General features: G+C 42.2%; 2 protein-coding genes across 2 annotated transcripts in view; one reads left to right on the top strand and one right to left on the bottom strand.

The window, feature by feature from the left end:
• Positions 1-5,536: 5,536 nt before the first annotated feature.
• On the bottom strand, positions 5,537-9,375 carry LOC140718376 (uncharacterized). The gene is made up of 5 exons (XM_073032014.1): positions 9,179-9,375; positions 7,463-7,537; positions 6,987-7,065; positions 6,671-6,771; positions 5,537-6,355 (listed from the first exon to the last, which is right to left on the bottom strand). The coding sequence occupies exons 1-5, from the start codon at positions 9,221-9,223 to the stop codon at positions 6,287-6,289; spliced, it is 369 nt and encodes a 122-aa protein (XP_072888115.1). The 5' UTR covers positions 9,224-9,375; the 3' UTR covers positions 5,537-6,286.
• The window catches only part of LOC140718374 (putative oxidoreductase YteT), a 241,374-nt gene continuing 231,142 nt past the window's right edge, over positions 8,263-18,494 (top strand). The window contains exons 1-2 of the mRNA XM_073032012.1: positions 8,263-8,897; positions 9,605-9,638. The gene's annotated coding sequence lies outside the window, so the exon portion shown is untranslated. The remainder of the gene's footprint in view (positions 8,898-9,604; positions 9,639-18,494) is intronic.

Here is an 18,494-nt window from a genome sequence, read left to right on the forward strand (position 1 = left end):
CCCTCAGCATAAGTTATTTCCCCTCAACCATCAAGTTCTTGAACCAGAGATGACTTCACCCACCCCATCGCCAAACTGTCCCCCCAACCTATGGACTCTCCAACTAATTTTCTCGGTATTTATTATTATTATTTTGCTTTTTTTCTCTCATTTTATGTTTATTGTCTGTCCTATTGGGGGCGATCTTGGTGTTGCTTGTATTGACCTACAAGAAAAGGAATATCAAGGTTGTAGATGGTGACGTATATATGTACTTAATATATTTACTTTGAACTTCCTGACCAACAGACAGCAATCAATAAGGATAGGCAGCAACACCTTCTGCCATGATTATGATCAACACCGCGCTTCACAAAGTTGTGTCCTCAGCCCCCTACTCCACTCCCTGAACACTCATGACTTTGTGGCTTGATTCTACTCTAACTCCATCTCCAAGTTTGCAGAAGATCTCACCATAGTGGGCCATGTCACAAATGATGACGAGGATAGAGGTGGGAGATGGAAATCATAGTTGCATAGCATGATAACAACCTTCCCTTCCTACAATGACAGCAAAACAAACAAGCTGGTCAGTGCTTCCAAGGTGGGGAAGTTCACATGCTCCCATCTACACTCAGTGGGTGCTATAGTAGGTACCACCTATACCTAATAAAGTGGCCACTTTATTAGGTAGGTTTTGTGTTATGCTGCTACTCTAGCCCATCCACTTCAAAGTTTGACAAGGTGTGCATTCAGGGATGCTCTTCCTTATATCATGTGTAACGTGTAGTTATTTGAGTTACTGTCACATTCCTGTCAGCTTGAACCAGCCAGGCCAGTCTCCTCTGACTTCTCTCATTAACAAGGTGTTTTCACTCACAGGATTTTTTTTTTGTTTTTCACACCATTTTTCTGTAAACTCTGGAGACTGTTGTGCATGAAAATGCCAGGATATCAGAAGTTTCTGAGATACTCAAACCACCCCATCTGGCACCAACAATCAAAGTCACTTAAATCACATTTTTTTCCCATTCTGATGTTGGTCTGAACCTCTTGACAATGCCTGCATGCTTTTATGGATTGAGTTACTCCCACAGGATTGGCTGATTAGATATTTACATATTAATGAGCAGGTGTACCTTTTGAGTGGCCACATCAACAGTGCTGAAGTTGAGAGGATTGATAGCTTCAAGTTCCTAGGAATGAACACCACTTATGGCCTATTGTGGTCCAAACATGGCTAAGCCCATGAATGCCTCTACTTCCTCACGAGGCTAGATAATTTGATGCACCATATAAAGAATTTTATCTGGATGCATCATAGCTTGGCATGACAAGAAAATGCAGAGTTGTGGACACACTTCATCACAACCAACCTCCCCTTGATATACTCCTTGCAGTCTCAGTGCCTCGGTAAAGCAGCCAAGCGTAATCAAAGACCTCACTCATCCCAGACATTCTGTCTTCTCCCCTCTCCCATTGGATTGGTCAGTAGATCAAGAAACAGAAACAAAATGCTGGAGAAACTCAGCAGGCCAGGCAGCATCTGTGGAAAGGAGTAAACAGTCGATGTTTCAGGCGAAGACTCTTCATCAGGACTGGAGAAAAAGATGAGAAGTCAGAGCAAGAAGGTCTGGGGGAGGGGAGGATGAAGCACAAGGGAGTAGATAGATACAAGAGCACATACCACCATTGTCCCTGTACCAAAAAAAAGACTATAGACAATAACAATAGGTGCAGTAGGTCATTCACCTGTGATCATGGCTGATCATACACAATCAGTACCCCATTCCTGCCCTCTCCCCATATCCCTTGACCCTGCTATCTGTAAGAGCTCTATCTAACTCACTCTTGAAAGCATCCAGAGACTTGACCTCCACTGCCTTCTGGGGCAGAGCATTCCACATATCCACCACTCTCTGGGTGAAAAAGTTTTTCCACATTTCTGTTTTAAATGGCCTACCCCTTATTCTTAAACTGTGGCCTCTAGTTCTGGACTCACCCATCAGCGGGAACATGCTTCCTGCCTCCAGCGTGTCCAATCCCTTAATAATCTTATATGTTTCAATCAGATCCCCTCTCATTCTTCTAAATTCCAGTGTATACAAGCCCAGTTGCGCCAATCTTTCAACATATGACAGTCCCGCCGTTCCGGGAATTAACCTTGTGAACCTACGCTGCACTCCCTCAATAGCAATAATGTCCTTCCTCAAATTTGGAGACCAAAACTGCACACAATACTCCAGGTGGGGTCTCACTAGGGCCCTGTACAGCTGCAGAAGGACCTTTTTACTCCTATACTTAATTCCTCTTGTTATAAAGGCCAGCATGCCATTAGCTTTCTTCACTGCCTGCTGTACCTGCATGCTTGCTTTCATTGACTGATGTACAAGAACACCTAGATCTCATTGTACTTCCCCTTTTCCTAACTTGACTCCATTTAGATAGTAATCTGCCTTCCTGTTCTTGCCACCAAAGTGGATAACCTCAGGCTTATCCACATTAAACTGCATCTGCCATACATTTGCCCACTCACCTAGCCTGTCCAAGTCACCCTGCATTCTCATAACATCCTCCTGACATTTCACACTGCCACCCAGCTTTGTGTCATCGGCAAATTTGCTAATGTTACTTTTAATCCCTTCATCTAAATCATTAATGTATATTGTAAATAGTTGCGGTCCCAGCACGGAACCTTGCGGTACCCCACTGGTCACAGCCTACCATTCCGAAAGGGACCCGTTAATCGCTACTGTTTCCTGTCAGCCAGGTAACATGCTGGAAGGGCTGGCGTCCTGTCACACTCACCTCAATAAGCAAATGCTCTGAGAGGCTGGTCAGGAATTATAACTACAGCTTGCTACCACCCAAACTGGACACCCTACAATTCGCTTACTGACACAACCGATCAACAGGCGACACAATAGCCACTGCTCTACATATTGTCCTTACACATCTGGAGGACACATGTGAGAATGCTGTTCTTTTGACTACAGTTCAGCATTCAACACCATAGTTCCATAAAAGGCCGACAAGAAGCTCAGAGACCTCGGCCTTGTGCAGCTGGATCCTGGACTTCCTGACAGATCGCTAGCAGGTGGTAAGAATGGGCTCCCTCACTTCCACCCGACTCTCAATACAGCAGCCCCTCAGGGCTGTGTATTGAGTCCCCTCCTTTACTCCCTGTATACCCATGACACCCTGTACACCCCAGCTCTAATCTGCTAATTAAATTTGCCAACGACACGTTGATTGGCATCTCATCTCAAAAACAGTAACAAGGTAGCATAGAGGGAAGAAGTCATCTCTCTGACACGGTGGTGTCAAGAAAACAACCTCTCCCTCAATGTCGCAAAAACAAAGGGGCTGGTTGTGGATTACAGGAGGAATGGAGACAAGCTAACCCCTATCGGCATCAATGGATCTGGGGTTGAGAGGGTAAACAGCTTTAAGTTCCTTGGCACCCACATCACTGACCTCACACACCAGCTGTGTGGTGAAAAAGGCACAGCAGCACATCTTTCACCTCAGACGGTTGAGGAGGTTTGGTAGTGGCCCCCAAATCCGAAGAATTTTCTACAGTGGCACAATTGAGAGCAGCCTGACTGGCTGGTATGGGAACTGTATCTCCCTTAATCACAGGACTCTGCAGAGTGGTGCAGACAGCCCAGTGCATTTGTAGATATGAACTTTGCATGATTCAGGATATTTACAAACACAGGTGTGTAAAAAGGGCCAGTAGGATCATTGGGAACCCAAGTCACCCCAACCTATTCCAGAAACGACTATCTGGAAAACGGTACCACAGCATAAAAGCCAGTCCCAACAGGATCTAGGATAGCTTCTTCCACCAGGCCATTAGACTGATTAACTCAAGCTGATTTGAGTGTACTCTATGTTGCATTTAATGTTCTATTTATTATAAATTACTATGATTGCACATTTAGACAAAGATGTAATGTAAAGCTCATGTATGTGAAGGATGTAAAAAATAAAGTCAATTCAATTCTATGCACAAGGAGTTTCTATCCCACAGTTGTAAGAGTATTGAAGTTTCCTAGTATAATCAGAATCAGATTTATTACCACTGGCATGTGACGTGAAATTTGTTAACAGTTCAATACAATACATAATTTAGCAGAAAAAATAACAAATCAATTAATATATTGAAAGATTAAAAAATGGAAAAAACAGAAATACTGTATATTTTTTTTAAAAGTGAGGTAGTGTCCAAAGATTCATGAGGTAGATTGTGTGGCATAATAGACTGCACATCCTACCTCATTATGACCTTGCACCTTGTCTACCCTTTCTCTGTATGTTAATTTCATTCCACATTCTGTTTAACCTTGTGCTACCTCACTGCACCATCTGTATGACTAGTATGACAAGCTTTTCACTGTACCCTGGTACATGTGATAATAAACCAATTTATTGCTTATGCATCTGGTACACTTCATCTAAAGTACCTTCCAAATGAAAATTCCTTGTATCTAAAGGACCTTCCACATCTGTGATCTCCTCTTCTAGAGGATGAGAGCATTATTACATAGTAATAAATGGACGTTCAGATCCCAAAATTGAAGAATGGGACACCATCAAAGGCTTTTAGTGAGTGCTTAGGACCCAATTGCAAAGTGTATTTGACATATTGTCAGGTAAATACAGTAAAATAAAATACAGCATTTGGTAAAAAGATGTAAGACTCAGCTAGTGGCTTGAGCCAAATAAAAGCTCAGTGCTTTTGGGTAGCTTCCAAACACCCTGCAGTCCATTATGCATTCAACTGCCAGAACTACCAGTGTAATATACAAACATTATACCCACTGTCCTTTCTTCAGCATTAAAGCTAGATGCTTTTATACTTGACTGGGAATACATGAGCTAGTTGTTGAGGGACAAAAATCAGGTATCACTTGCTTTGATTTGACAACCACTTGATATGCCAGGTCAGGCATTTTTAATATTTGATGCCAAAGAATTCTATCTTTGACATTGCAATTTGAAGTTACTGCATTCAAGAGCTGAACTTGACCTCAATCTTGATTATCAAAACAGCTTACAGCATCAAAAACCAAGACAGGTCCCTTGTATCGAGAGCAGGCTCCTAAAAGTGGAATTTCAATTGTGCTAATTTGAAGTGAAGTGCTAAACTGTGTTTATAGAAAGCCAAATGGATAGAGGTTGGTAAAAAGATCAATAAAGTACTTCAGATTCAGGATTCATATCTATGCTTCTAATCAGCCACCAGTATTTAAGGTTATGTAACTTGTTCTGCCCAACATCTACTTGCAGAAGCGTTATTAATGGTCTACTTGTTCTCCATCTGAAATCAGCACAAAAGGTTGTTTGACTCAAGTGTTGAATCAAGAAAGTCCGCATTTCCTTTCTGAAATAGCTAATATCTATTTATTTTCAGCCAAACACCTTCCAGATTCTAACACTGGTCTGCAGATAGCTATGCTACCTGTTATGGTTCATGCTTCCAAACAAGAAAAGGTAAAGGTATTGATAGAGAAAGCAAAGAAATGCTGCTGTCAGTGTGCACTGTAAACAATATTTTTAAAAAACCCAGATTTATTTATAGTACTTAACCAGAATATACAAAGTAGTGGTCAAGCATGAACTAATGAGGTATACAAATTTAAACCTTGTTCAATATGGAAAAATGATACTAATTTAATCAATTCTTTAAACCATGGGTTTTAAGCATACATCACAATGAGTTCAAAATTTACAAATTGACCCTGTCAATTTTCACTAGAAATGTACTGCACCACAAACATTAACAACAAAACTGTGGAGCTTGAAGAAAGCCTTTTTTTCTTGTTTTTTTAAATCTCATTTTTGTACAGAATAGAAGACCAATTTTCCCTCCCCTACCCAAGTTAGCAAGACCTATATCTTTGGTCTTCATTGCATATGAACCTCTACCCTAAGCACAATTTACAAAAAGAAAAAAGGGCAGTAATTATTTTCTTTTCTTGAAATAAGAAAATGGTCAGTAAACAGTAAAGTGTGTGCTTCTGAAATGTACAAATTCAAGTTCTAAACCCATTTTGAAACAGACCCAAAACTTATTACAGCATTCAAACCCATTACAAATATGGTTGTACAAAGACCATTAATAAATAACTTCATAAAAAACAAATATTCCCCAGAGCAATGCCTTGGACAGGTGTTTCAAGAACCAGTTGTACAGTACAATATAAAAACCCACTCTGCAAATGTACATAAAAAAAGCACACTCTCTACATTTTGAACTTGACCATAACATCAAGATATAAAAATTTAAACAAAGGAATGTTTAAGCTTCTGTCTTGGGTTTTGTTGACTCTCCATTTTCTGACTTTTGCCTCTTGCTTTCAACTTCATCCTAGAGGAAAGATGAGGAAATTGTGTTCAGAAAACTGCAGCTTGGAGGCTTGAAACTAAACAATCTCCACTCCGTCACATTCCTACAGAACTGTTTCTCATATTGCATACCTTCTACATGCTTACGCTTGTCCCTATCATACCCCAACCCAAATCACTCATGGCCAAGAGGCTGGAGATCTCAAGAATCAGCGGTCAGAAGAACTGGCACATTTGACAATGGAACTTTGAACACAGTCCAGCTCATTAATGACGGTGTATGACAAATTCTACATTTCAAATCATAATTAAAAATCACTTAAATATCTTTACAAACCTGCTCTTCTGCAGGACGCTTCACCGCATTGCCTTCTGTTTCATCTCCTTCCTCCTCAGCACCTTCTTCCTCATCACCATCCTCTTCACCTTCACCCTCAGCTAGAAAATAAAACAGGTTACATAAACAAAATGCACAAACCAGAATATGAATTTACAATACATCATGATAGCACTGCCAGTGGAATCATTGATCCACTATTTCTAATGTTAACTGCATTAGTCATTTTAACAGACTGCATGAAATAACCATGCAAATGCTACACTATTCTGCAATAGAATACAAAATTGACTTTAACAGTATTGTGAATACATACCATCTTCATCATCCTCCTCTTCCTCATCTACTTCCTCTGCATTTTCATCAACATGATCAGCCCCATTCTCCTCCTCCTCCTGCAACAAGTAATCAAGCAAGGAATTCCGACGTTAAGTTCAAGTCGTTCAGACAGGAACTCTGCAAATTTTAGCTAGAATGCCTGTCACCCAGTCACATGGGTGTGATACAATGCCACTGTACTTTGCAAAATGGTGTTGTTTTTGACAATACGGGCTCTCTGAGGCCTGCTTGGCCGGGGGTGGGGTAAGAGAAAGCAGTGAGGACTGGTAGTGCAGGATTAGCTGTCAAAAAATTGACGATCCACCTGAAATGCTGGTGGTTTTACTGCAATAAATAATCTAACCTGTGAATGAAGTTACCAGGTAAACGGTGAGAAGTTTTCGCTTCTTATAAAATGTGGCCAGTTATACTCGCTTCGCCCCTTTACCCCGCCCCTCCCATTTTAATACCTACTGTTCCATTCGCTGGGGCATCTCCACTCCCATTTTCTTTCTTCTCTGCCTCCTCCACAACCTTTTCTTTTAGGTCCTGCAAATCCAGAAAGCAAAACGCTCAGAATGCAAATCCAAAAATGCTTCCGGCGGCACAAGACTGCGTTTAGCTCCGTGAAACCTGCTCATTGTAATACAGACCCTGGTTTCCAGCCTTGCGCACCGACTTCCGTTTACCAATATCGTGGCAGACGAGGCTGGAAACTCGGCTCCGCTCCGAATCCATCCCGGACGTATACCAACAAATTTGTATCAATATCTACGCGCATTTAGTGTAACTTCCATAAAATAATCGGTTTCTTTAGGAGAGAGACGGTTGCATCCCACCATTATAAATGCTAAAAATTCGATTCCTAAAACTGTTCGTACCAAGCTTTAAGATCGTGCAATCCATTACTGTTCGCTGCGGCACGGGGGAGTAAAAAGATGATCAACTGGTGCCGGGTGTTTGGTTTTGCGGAGTTCCGACTGGAAGCGCGGAGGCTCCGCAAATGGCGGTGGCCGCAGCAATGGCGCAGGCAGCTGCAAGGCTGCATGTGGCCGCAACGATGCTGCCTCCTTCCGCTTTCACAGCGCGCCCGGGCCCCAGCCTCGCACGCATGCGCACTCCGCCCCGGGTTCTCCCCCACCCCCCAGCACGGGGGGGAGGGGAAACCGCGCCTCCTTCCGCGCGAGCGAGCGAGCGAGGCAGGCAGGCATCGGGCGCGCGCCTCGCCAGCCCGTGCGCGCGCTCCTCTCCCGCCGTTCCCTCGACATTCTCCCCCCCCCCCCCCCCTGTAGAAAACAAAACCGGCGGCAGTAAAGAGCGGGAAGCGGCAGCCGGGCGCCACACGCAGATTGTCAGGGATTCCTCCCTCACCTCTATCGAATGGAAGCCAAGGGACACCGGGCGAGTTCATCTGCCGTCGAGTAGTAACAATCGGAAGCGTGGAACGGGACCACTCGAGTGAAAAGGGGGACCGGCTGGAGGAGGTACGGGAGTAGACCCCCCACCCCAAGGGAAGGGATGTCCCGGGATGGATGGAGGCGATGATTCCCCCACCCAGACGAGCCGAAGAGGGGACGTTGAGGCGGAATTGGCGAGGGCGGGAACAATGTGAAGCGACCGCTCCATTCAGGAGCGCGCCCGATCCCGGGGTCCGGGCGCCGCAGCCCGGCCGAGGACCACCGACCCCGCGGCGTCGCCTTCCACCACCACCCCCGCCGGCTGAGTCCTCCAGCACCCCTGCCAGCGCTCTGTGAGACCGGCCTCGCCGCCACGGAACCCGGCGAGCTCCCGAGTCCCGGTGGCCGGTCGGACTCGAGTCTCCGTGTGATCTCGCGGGAAAGTCGGCAACTTCACAGAAACAACGCCGAGCAGAGGCGTTCCGGTGGAGCCGGCAACTCTGGGACATCAGGTGGAGATCGCACGTACTGTTTACATTCTTCCTTAATTAAGTTTTCAACTTTATTAAAATAAAGTAAATGCACACGGAGCAAACTTCACCACCTCAACCCACAAATTACCCTGCCAAAATTATCCCTAGGCAGATATGCACTTTCAGCTAGTACCGGTTATTCGCACAATTCACACAAAGAGAAATTTGAGATAACAAAGGGAACACGAGGAAGGTTAAACATCAAGAATAATTTCGGATAATTTCACAATTACGTTCTTGGTCAAAATACATAAACTCACCTTGGGGCTAACCTCTTTGGTGGTGTCCACTACTGCATCAGCCATTCTGAGCAAATTTCAGATATATAAATATATTATTGAAAAAAAAAGTGAAGTAGACAGAGGCTGAATTATCCCGTGGTTATAAATATTTCCCTCAGCAGATCTCCTTTGTATAACACACGCTGTGAGGAGGAATGAGGCGCCGTTCGCCGCGCTCACACTCTTAATACCTTCGCTCACGGACACGCAGCCACGCCCTCCCCATCTCCCATTCGTCACTCACCCTGCCTATTAAATACAGAGTACCGCCTCTCCTCCTGTTGATTGGTGATATGCTAATGTGTTCTGCTGTGATTGGTTCTGCGCCTTTTTTTAAAGTACGGCCTTCTTCGCCCTGATTGGTTGTATGTTAATCATTATTTTCCTTTTTTCTCTCTCTCGCAGTTTGACCCGCCCGGCGATGCCTCCCCCGACACAGGTAATTCCTATTGGGTCAGCTCGCCAGCGCTTCAAAGTGTGGGTTCTATGATTTGTGGGTTCGCCTTCTGCTCTTGATCATTGCTCCTCCTTCGTCAACCGAGGGAACTTCCAATTGGAAAATGTGCAACTCCGCCTATGGTTTTTTAATAACGCCGAGACCTGGCATTAATCACGTTTGAAGCTTCTCTTCTACTGGCCCATTGTCTGTCAATTTTTTAAAATGCTTCCTTTTAATTGGTGGCAGTGTGAAGACTTGCCTTCCTTTCATTCGCATTGGTAATCCCTCGCAATAGCTTAGCTTTTTGATTAACGTAATTGGTTCTTTTTTAAAGGTCATCCACTTATCGCCACTGTCCAGTAGACTTATTTAAGCGCTAGTTTTACAGCTAGATTGGCACTGGAATTTGTTTTTCTCGCTTACCATTGATAAAATTCATTTCGTAATACAGTACTACGATGAACTTGGCCGACCACTGTTAAATGTTTAAATTGATTACTTAGGATGACGACTTAATACAACAGATCCAAATATGTACTTTTGTATTTAAACAATCGTTTAAAATAAACGCCGAATAACTTTAAACCCATAAATTATTAATATTAACAAGATGAAGTACACAAAATGAGTGTTCTCCATTCAGTCGGGAATTAGAAGTTACCTGTTTGGAGACCTAAGTTAGTACAGACAACGCGATTCGTAATTTTAAATGTTTTCCCCTCGGATATTAAAACTATGAACGGCCTTGTTTCCTGACACTAATTTGGCGCGACACGATTTACTAAATTTGCTACATTTAATCAGGTGCAATTCTCACCTTCACATTTTCTTCCACACTGGACTAATCTTTTCGACCGCTGCGGGATGGATTCGCCTGCACTCGAGCGCCAAATTATAGCAAAATGGAAACTTATCCTGAGCGAGTTCTGACTTGAATCACAGTGCGGTGGCAGTGTCAGCACACCTACATGTACATTTTCTTATTTTGATGGAGGACTTGCGTTTATATGAATAGTCAGATGGGGAAGATTCAAGACTAAGCTTTGACCTTTTTACACGTCACGTCACACTTTTTACTGTGAATTCTACAATTTGTCATACTTTATCTCTGAATTATTTGTAAGGAAGTATCAAGTACATGTTCATGTTTTTGCTATGTATGTTATATTTTAAAATTTCTTTCGTTCTGGTTAACTGACAAGAAAACCTTATTACCTGGTATAGCAACAGGTTTTACTTGGCAATCACCCACTCTACAGCGACTTGTATTTCTTTTTTTCCCGCCTTTGGCAATCTGCTTACTCGCGAGGAGAAGTCGCTATTGTTTTGATTTATGAACATGGTTTCCAACTGTCACGCAAAAACTGTTGCAACATAGCCTAGAGCAGATCGGGAGTCTACTTGCCACTTCAGTAACGTTAAACTAGACTTTACGACAAAGTCATTGCTGATTCACTTTATTCCACGAGCCGAGCAATCGCCGGACAAGGTTGACATTTAAAGTCACGTGAGGTTTCTATGTTAGAATGCTTTTAAACTAAAAACACTGTCTTTAATTAAGACTGTCTTAACTGAGTTCCTCTTGACCTTTCACCTCAGCCTTCCGATTTAAAGTAAGTATATTTTCCGAAATTAGATTCAAATCAAGCTAGATATTGCAAAAACACCTATTCGTATCTTCAAAAAGCACTTAGTTTTGTTTGATTCTCTAGGAAGGGACTTAAATGTAAAACCACAAAGACCACGAAGATCTCAGATTCTCCTCAGAATCAGTGTAGAGACGAAGAATAACATGGTCAGGTTTTGTCGCAACTTCCCACCTACCCAATTTAGTTCCTGACATTTCTGTTGGGTTAAAATGTTAATTATGATGACCTAGCAGCATTCTGTTGGTTACCTGTTCCTTTGATGCCATGTCAATCAAGAACCCATCAAACTCTGCCTTGAATACACCCAATGGCCTGGCCCCCACAGCTGCCTGTGGTAATACATTCTACAAATTCACCACCCTCTGGCTAAAGAAGTTTCTCCACATCTCTATTTTAAATGGATGCCTGAGGCTCTGCCCTCTTTTCCTAGCCTCCTCCACCATGGGAAACATACTTTCCACATCCACTCTGTCTAGGCTTATTAACATCCAAAAGGTTTCAATGAGATCTCCCCTCATCCTAAATTCCAGCAAATACAGACCCAGAGCCATCAAATGTTCCTTGTATGATAACCCTTTGATTGCTGGAATCATCCTTGTGAACCTTCTCTGAACCCTCTCCAATGCTAGCACATCTTAGATGAGGAGCCCAAAACTGTTCACAATACTCAAGCTGAGGCCTCACTCACGCCTTATAAAGCCTCAGCATCACATCCCTGCTCTTGTATGAATGCACTTGCCTTCCTCACCACCGACTCAACCTGCAAGTTAACCTTTAGGGTGTTCTGCACAACGACTCCCAAGCCCCTTTGCATCTCAGATTTTTGGATTTTCTCCCTGTTTTGAAAATAGTCTGCACATTTATTTCTGCTACCAAAGTGCATGACCATGCATTTTCCAACATTGTATTTCATCTGCCATTTTCTTGCCCATTCTCCTAATCTGTCTAAGTCCTTCAGCAGCCTGCCTGTTTCCTCAACACTACTTGTCCCTCCACCATCATCTGCAAACTTGGCAACAAGTCATAATTTCCATCATCTAAATCATTTATATACAACATAAAAAGAGTGGTCCGAACACCAACCCCTGCGGAACACCACTAGTCACTGGCAGCCAACCAGAAAAAGGATCCGTTTTATTCCCACTTGCTGCCTTCTATAAATCAGCCAATGCTCTAACCATGCCAGTAACTTTCCTGAAATACCATGACCTCTTAACTTGGTAAACAGTTTCACGTGTGGCATCTTGTCAAATGCCTTCTGAAAGTCCAAATATACAACATTAACTGCATTTCCTTTATCTATCCTTCATGTAATCTCCTCAAAGAATTCCAACAGGTTCATCAGACAAAATTTTCCCTTAAGGAAACCATGCTGACCTTGTCTTATTTTGTCCTATGTCACTAAGTACTCCATAACCATCCTTAACAATTGACTCCAACATCTTCCCGACCACTGAAGTCAGCGTATCTGGTCTTTTTCTGCTGCTTTCCTCCTTTCTTAAAGAGGGGGGTGACATTTGCAATTTTCCAGTCCTCTGGCACCATACGAGAGTCCAACAATTTTTGAAAGATCATTACTAATGCCTCCACAATCTCTACCGCTACCCCTTTCAGAACCCTTTGGTGCAGTTCATCTGGTCGGGGTGACTAATATACCCCTTAGGTCTTTCAGCTTTTTAAGCACCTTCTTCTAATAGTAACTGCACTCTCATCTCTTCCCTCACACCCTTCAATATCTTGTACATTGCTAGTGTCTTCTGCAGTGAAGACTGATGCAAAATACTCATTTAGTTCATCTGTCATCTTCTTTCTCTGGCTTCATTTTCTAGCGGTCCTATATCCACTCTCATTTCTCTTTTATTTTTTACATATTTGAAAAAGCTTTTACTATTCACTTTGATATTGTTTGCTAGCTTGCTTTCATATTTCATCTTTTCCCTCATAATGATTCTTTTAGTTGCTCGCTGTAGGGTTTTAAAAGCTTCTTTTAATATACTGTTTAAATAAATTGTGCAACACATAGCTCTGGTTAGAAAGTGTGACTCTCCAATCGAGAGTATAGTACATGACCCCAAGTGTGATAAACTCTTCCTGTTGATTGTTAGGAGAGATTTGTTTTCTCTAGTATATGCCTTCATACTATTAAAACTATTTTGATATTATGTGTAAGGTTTTCAAACTTTCTTTCTATTGTTCGGCAATACCTTGCCCTAGTTTCGCACTTGTTGGTGACCAGTTTTTCAACATGGTGACTAAGTTCAGCAACCATTCTGCAACACAACAAAGGATGAGGAGCTACAGAATGAGCCTAGGGAGTTAGATAAGAAGTTAAGATGCAATATGTTGTGGTTAGTGATCTCCAAATTATTCACAGTTCCACATGTTAATGGAGTCAAAAATAGAAAGATGTATTTGTGGGTAAGGGATTCAGGTTGTTAAGATGACTGGGATCTTTCTGGGGTAGAGCTAACTCATACAAGAAGGTGGTTTGCATTTGAACCAGAGAGGGACCAATATCCTTGCAGGGAAGTTTAGTAGTGTTACATGGGAGGGTTTAAACTAGATTGGTGGTTGGGGGTGGGGGGGGCGGGACTCTGAACAGGAGCAAGTCATAGGATAAAGCAGTAGCTGGTGAGAGCTAGTTTAGTAATCAGGATAGCCAGGGGCAAGTAAAGGCAGGGAAAGGAATACCCAGGTAAATTTAATTTATTTCAATCCATGGGATTTAACAGGTTAGGTGGATAAACTCAGAGCATGGATTGGCTCTGAAGATTGGTGAAATTCCCAAAGACTGGAAGGTAGCTAATGTTGTTCTGTTGTTTAAGAAGGGTAGCAAGGACATCCAGAGAACTACAGGTCAGTCAGCCTGATATCAGTAGTGGGGAAATTACGGGAAGGAATTCTAAGGGACAGAATCTACCAGCATTTTGATCGATGGAGTTTGGTTAGGAGGATCAGCATGCCTTTGTGTATGGGAAATTGAGCTTACTGTGGCAAAATCTGAAGAAGTAACCAAAAGATAGATGAGGGTAGGGTTGTGGATATCGTCGTCTTAGATATTAGTAAGACCTTCAACAAAGTTTTGCATGTTAGGCTAGTCTGGAAGTATAGATCCCATGGAATCCAGAGAGAGCTAGTCACATGGATTCAAAATTGGCTTTGAGGTAAGAAGCTGAGGCTGGTGATTGATGTTGTTTCTCAGAACAGAGGAGGCCAGTGACTAGTGGTGCGCCACAGGCATTGATGTTGGGACCCTTGTTATTTGTAATTTATATAAATGACTTGGATGCAAATACACAAAGCTAGATTAGTAAAAATTAGGAGATGTTGATGGTGAAGAAGGTTATCACAAATTACAAGGTAATCTTTATCAGTTAGGGAAGCAGGCCAAAGTTCAAAATGTTTAAAGTAAATTTATTATCGAAGTACATATATGTCACCATATACAACCCTTAGATTCATTTTCTTGCAGGTGTTCACAGTAGATACAAAGAAACATGGTAGAATCAATAAAAGACTGCACACAACAAAATGAACAAATAACCAATATGCAAAAGACAACAAACTGTGCAAATACAAAATAATAACAATAATAATAAATAAGCAATAAATAACTCAAACTTGAGATGAAGAGACTTTGAAAGTGAGTAGATAGATTATGAGAACAGTTCAGTGTTGGGGTGAGTGAAGTTATCCCTCTGGTTCAAGAACCTGATAATTAAGATGTAATTACTGTTCCTCAACCTGGTTGTGTGGGTCCTAAGGCACCTGCACCTCCTTCCTGATGGCGGCAGCTAGAAGAGAACATGGTCTGGTTGGTGAGTGCCCTTGAAGATAGATGCTGCTTTCCTGCAACAATACTCCATTTTGATGTGCTTAATGGTGGGGTGGGGGAGGGGGTCTTTACACCATGATGAACTGGGCTGTAGCCACTTTTTTTTGTAGGCTTTTTCGTTCAAGGGCATTATGTTTTCAGACCGTGGTATCCACTTGCCAGGGAGTGGTAAATGGATTTTGATTGAGATAAGTGTAAGGTAATGCATATAGTTGTATGTCATTGCTGAGGCTGCACTTGTAGTACTGGTACAGTTTTGGTTACCCTTTTATAGGGAAAATGTGCTGAACTGGAAATATTCAGGAAATATTTATTTATTTATTATTTTCTGAGTTGCAGCACAGAATAGGCCCTTACAGGCCTTTGAGCCACATCACCCAGCAATGCAATGCCCTGGTTTAATCCCAACCTAATCATAGGACAATTTACGATGACTAATTAACCTTCCAACTGGTATGTCTTTGGACTGTGGGAGGAAACTAGAGCACCCTGAGGTAACCCACACGTTCACAGGGAACTGAACCCGATGGACTACTACGCTACTGCGCCGCCTGGTTTATGAGGATGTTACCAGGACTAGAGGGAGAGGTTGGCCAGTTGAGGTCTTTATTCCTTAAAATGTAGGAGAATGAGGAGTGATCTTCAAGATTGTACAATGTCATTTCCAGAACACAAGCATAAAGGAGAATGAAGTAATTGTTACTCCGGATATGATGCAGCACAAAAAAACACAATAAGATAAAGAACACAATAATAAAAAACACCATAAATACTGTATAGGTAAATACATATGATAGCTTAACTACATAGATTGATTGTATGTTCATAAAGTAAAGCTTGGCACAGAGGTGTCAGTACATAAGGTGACTGACAGGAAATGATAAAGTAATGGTGGTGGGAGTTAAACTTCTAGAAATGTTTAAAACCATTAAAAAGCATAAATCATTTGGATGGTAATAGCCTTTTCCCTAGGGTAGGGAGACCAAAACTAAGGGACTTAAGGGACAATTTCTTCATGCTGTGGGTAATGAGCAAATGGAATGAACTGCCAGAGGAAGTGGTTAAGGCAGGTACAGTAGTATCATTTAAGAGGCACTTTGATAGGAACATGGGAGGGAGGGGCTTAGAGGGATATGGGCCAAGTGCAGGAAATTGGGACTTGCTAGGTGGGCGCTGTGGTTAGCATGGACTGGTTGGGCTGAGGAGCTTGTACTCATGCTGTACTGTTCTATGACTGGGAAGTCATAGCCATTACAGAAACATGGCTGAGAGAAAGGCAGAACTGATAGCTCAGTATTCCAGGATACAGATGCTACAGGCATGATAGAGGTACAAATAAAAGAGGAGGTTATGTTGCCTTCTTTGGTAAGGGAGGACCTAACAGTGGTACTTAACGATGACATTCTTGGTGGGTCATCTGGTGAAGCTGTATGTGTAGAAATTGGAAACAAGAAGGAGGCTGTATTATAGAACCCTCTCTCCAATAATTAGTGGGACTGGGGAACAGGCTTGTGGAGAAATTGCTCATAGCTGTAAGAATAATGGGGGAGGTTTTAATCGCTTTGTTTTTGATAAGACTACACAGAGTGCTGAGACTACACTGGATGGGGTGGAATTTGTGAAATGTGTCCAGGAAAGTTTCCTGGGTCAACACATAAAAGGTCTACTTGAGAGGATGCAATACTGAACCTTCTCTTGGGGAACAAGGTGAGGCAGGTAACTGAAGTGACAGTCAGGGAGCACGTTGGCTTCAGTGCCCATAATTCTATTAGTTTTAAGATAATGATGGGAAAAAAGATAGGACAGGTCTATAGGTACTGAACTGATACAGGGCTCATTTTGAGGGAATTAGCCAAGATCTTACAGAGGTTGACTAGGTGAGTCTTTCTGAAGGGATAGAAACAAAGCAAGTGCTGGGAGGCTTTTAAGAATATAATATCAGGAGTCCAGGAGCAGCATGTTCATGTTAGAGTAAAGGGTAAACTTGGCAAGTTTATAAAACCTTGTCTGACAAGAGATATTAAGTCTCTGATCAAGAAAAAGAAGGAAATTTAGGAGATTGGGGATGAGAGAATCCTTTGACTCTAAGAAGATTAAGAATACTCTTAAGAGGTCAAAGACTGGGTATGAGATGGATCTGGCAGGTAAGGTTAAGGAAAATCCCAAGAAGTTCGGTAGCTATATTAAGAGTAAAGAGGTGGCTTGGGAAAAAAATCGATCCTTTTGAGATCAGTAGGGCTGCCACAGGAGATGGGTGTGATTTTTAATAATTTTTCCTCCTTTGTGTTTACTGAGGAGAAAATCATGGTTGCTCAAGAGAAGAGACAAGTGCAGATATTTTTGAGAGCATACATATATCAGGGGTGAAGTATTTGCAGTCATACAGTGCATTAAGGTAGATAAATCCTGAGGGCCTGACTGAGTGCATCCTTGGTCTTTGTGAAATACTAGAAGTGAAATTGTGGAAGCCCTTATGATATTTGCTTCAATATTAGCCACTGGTGAATGTCCCAAAGAATGGAAGGTGGGTAGTATTGATATTTTGTTTAAAAAGGGTAGGAAGAACAAGCTAGGGAACTACAGGCCAGTCAGCCTTACATCAGTAGTGCGGAAATAATTGGAATTCTGAGAGACAAGAGCTACCAGGATTAGGAGGAATCAGCGTGGCTTTATGCATGGAAAGTTTTGATCGATGAAGCGGTAACCAAAAAGCTAGATTAGCGTAAGTTAGAGGATATAGTCTATTTGGACTTTGGCAAGGCCTTTAACTAGATCTTGCATGTTAGGGTAGTTTGGAAAGTTAGATCTCATAGAATCCAGAGAGAACTAGTTAGGTGGAATCAAAATTGGCTTGAAAGTAGGAAGATTGTGGTTAAAAGTTGTTTCTCGGAATGGAGGCTTGTGACTAGTGTGCTGGGATCCTTGTTATTCATGCAAAGGATCAGTAAGTTTGACATGGAATTAGGGAATGTGTTGATAGTGAAGAAAGCTATTATAGATTACAAGGGGGATCTTGATCAGTTAAGGAAGTGAGCCGAGGTTTGACAAATGGATAAATGTGAGGTGATGCATTTTGCAAAGTCAAACCAGCATAGGACTTGTACTGTGGATGATAAGAGCACGAGGGAATGTAATGAAACAGAGTGACCCAGGAATGCATGCATAGTTTGTTGAAAATGGCAGTAAAGGTAGACATGTTGGCCTTCATCAGTCAGGGCTTTGAGTATAGGTGTTGGGACATTATATTGTAGTTGTGTGAGGCCACACTTGGAGTACTGTGTACAGTTTTGTCACCCTGCTATAGGAAAGACATGGTTAAATTGGAAAGATTGCAGAATAGATTTACAAGGATGTTGCCATGATTAGAGTTAA

The sequence above is a fragment of the Hemitrygon akajei genome, chromosome 29 (assembly GCF_048418815.1).
Source record: "Hemitrygon akajei chromosome 29, sHemAka1.3, whole genome shotgun sequence".
NCBI lineage: Eukaryota > Metazoa > Chordata > Chondrichthyes > Myliobatiformes > Dasyatidae > Hemitrygon > Hemitrygon akajei.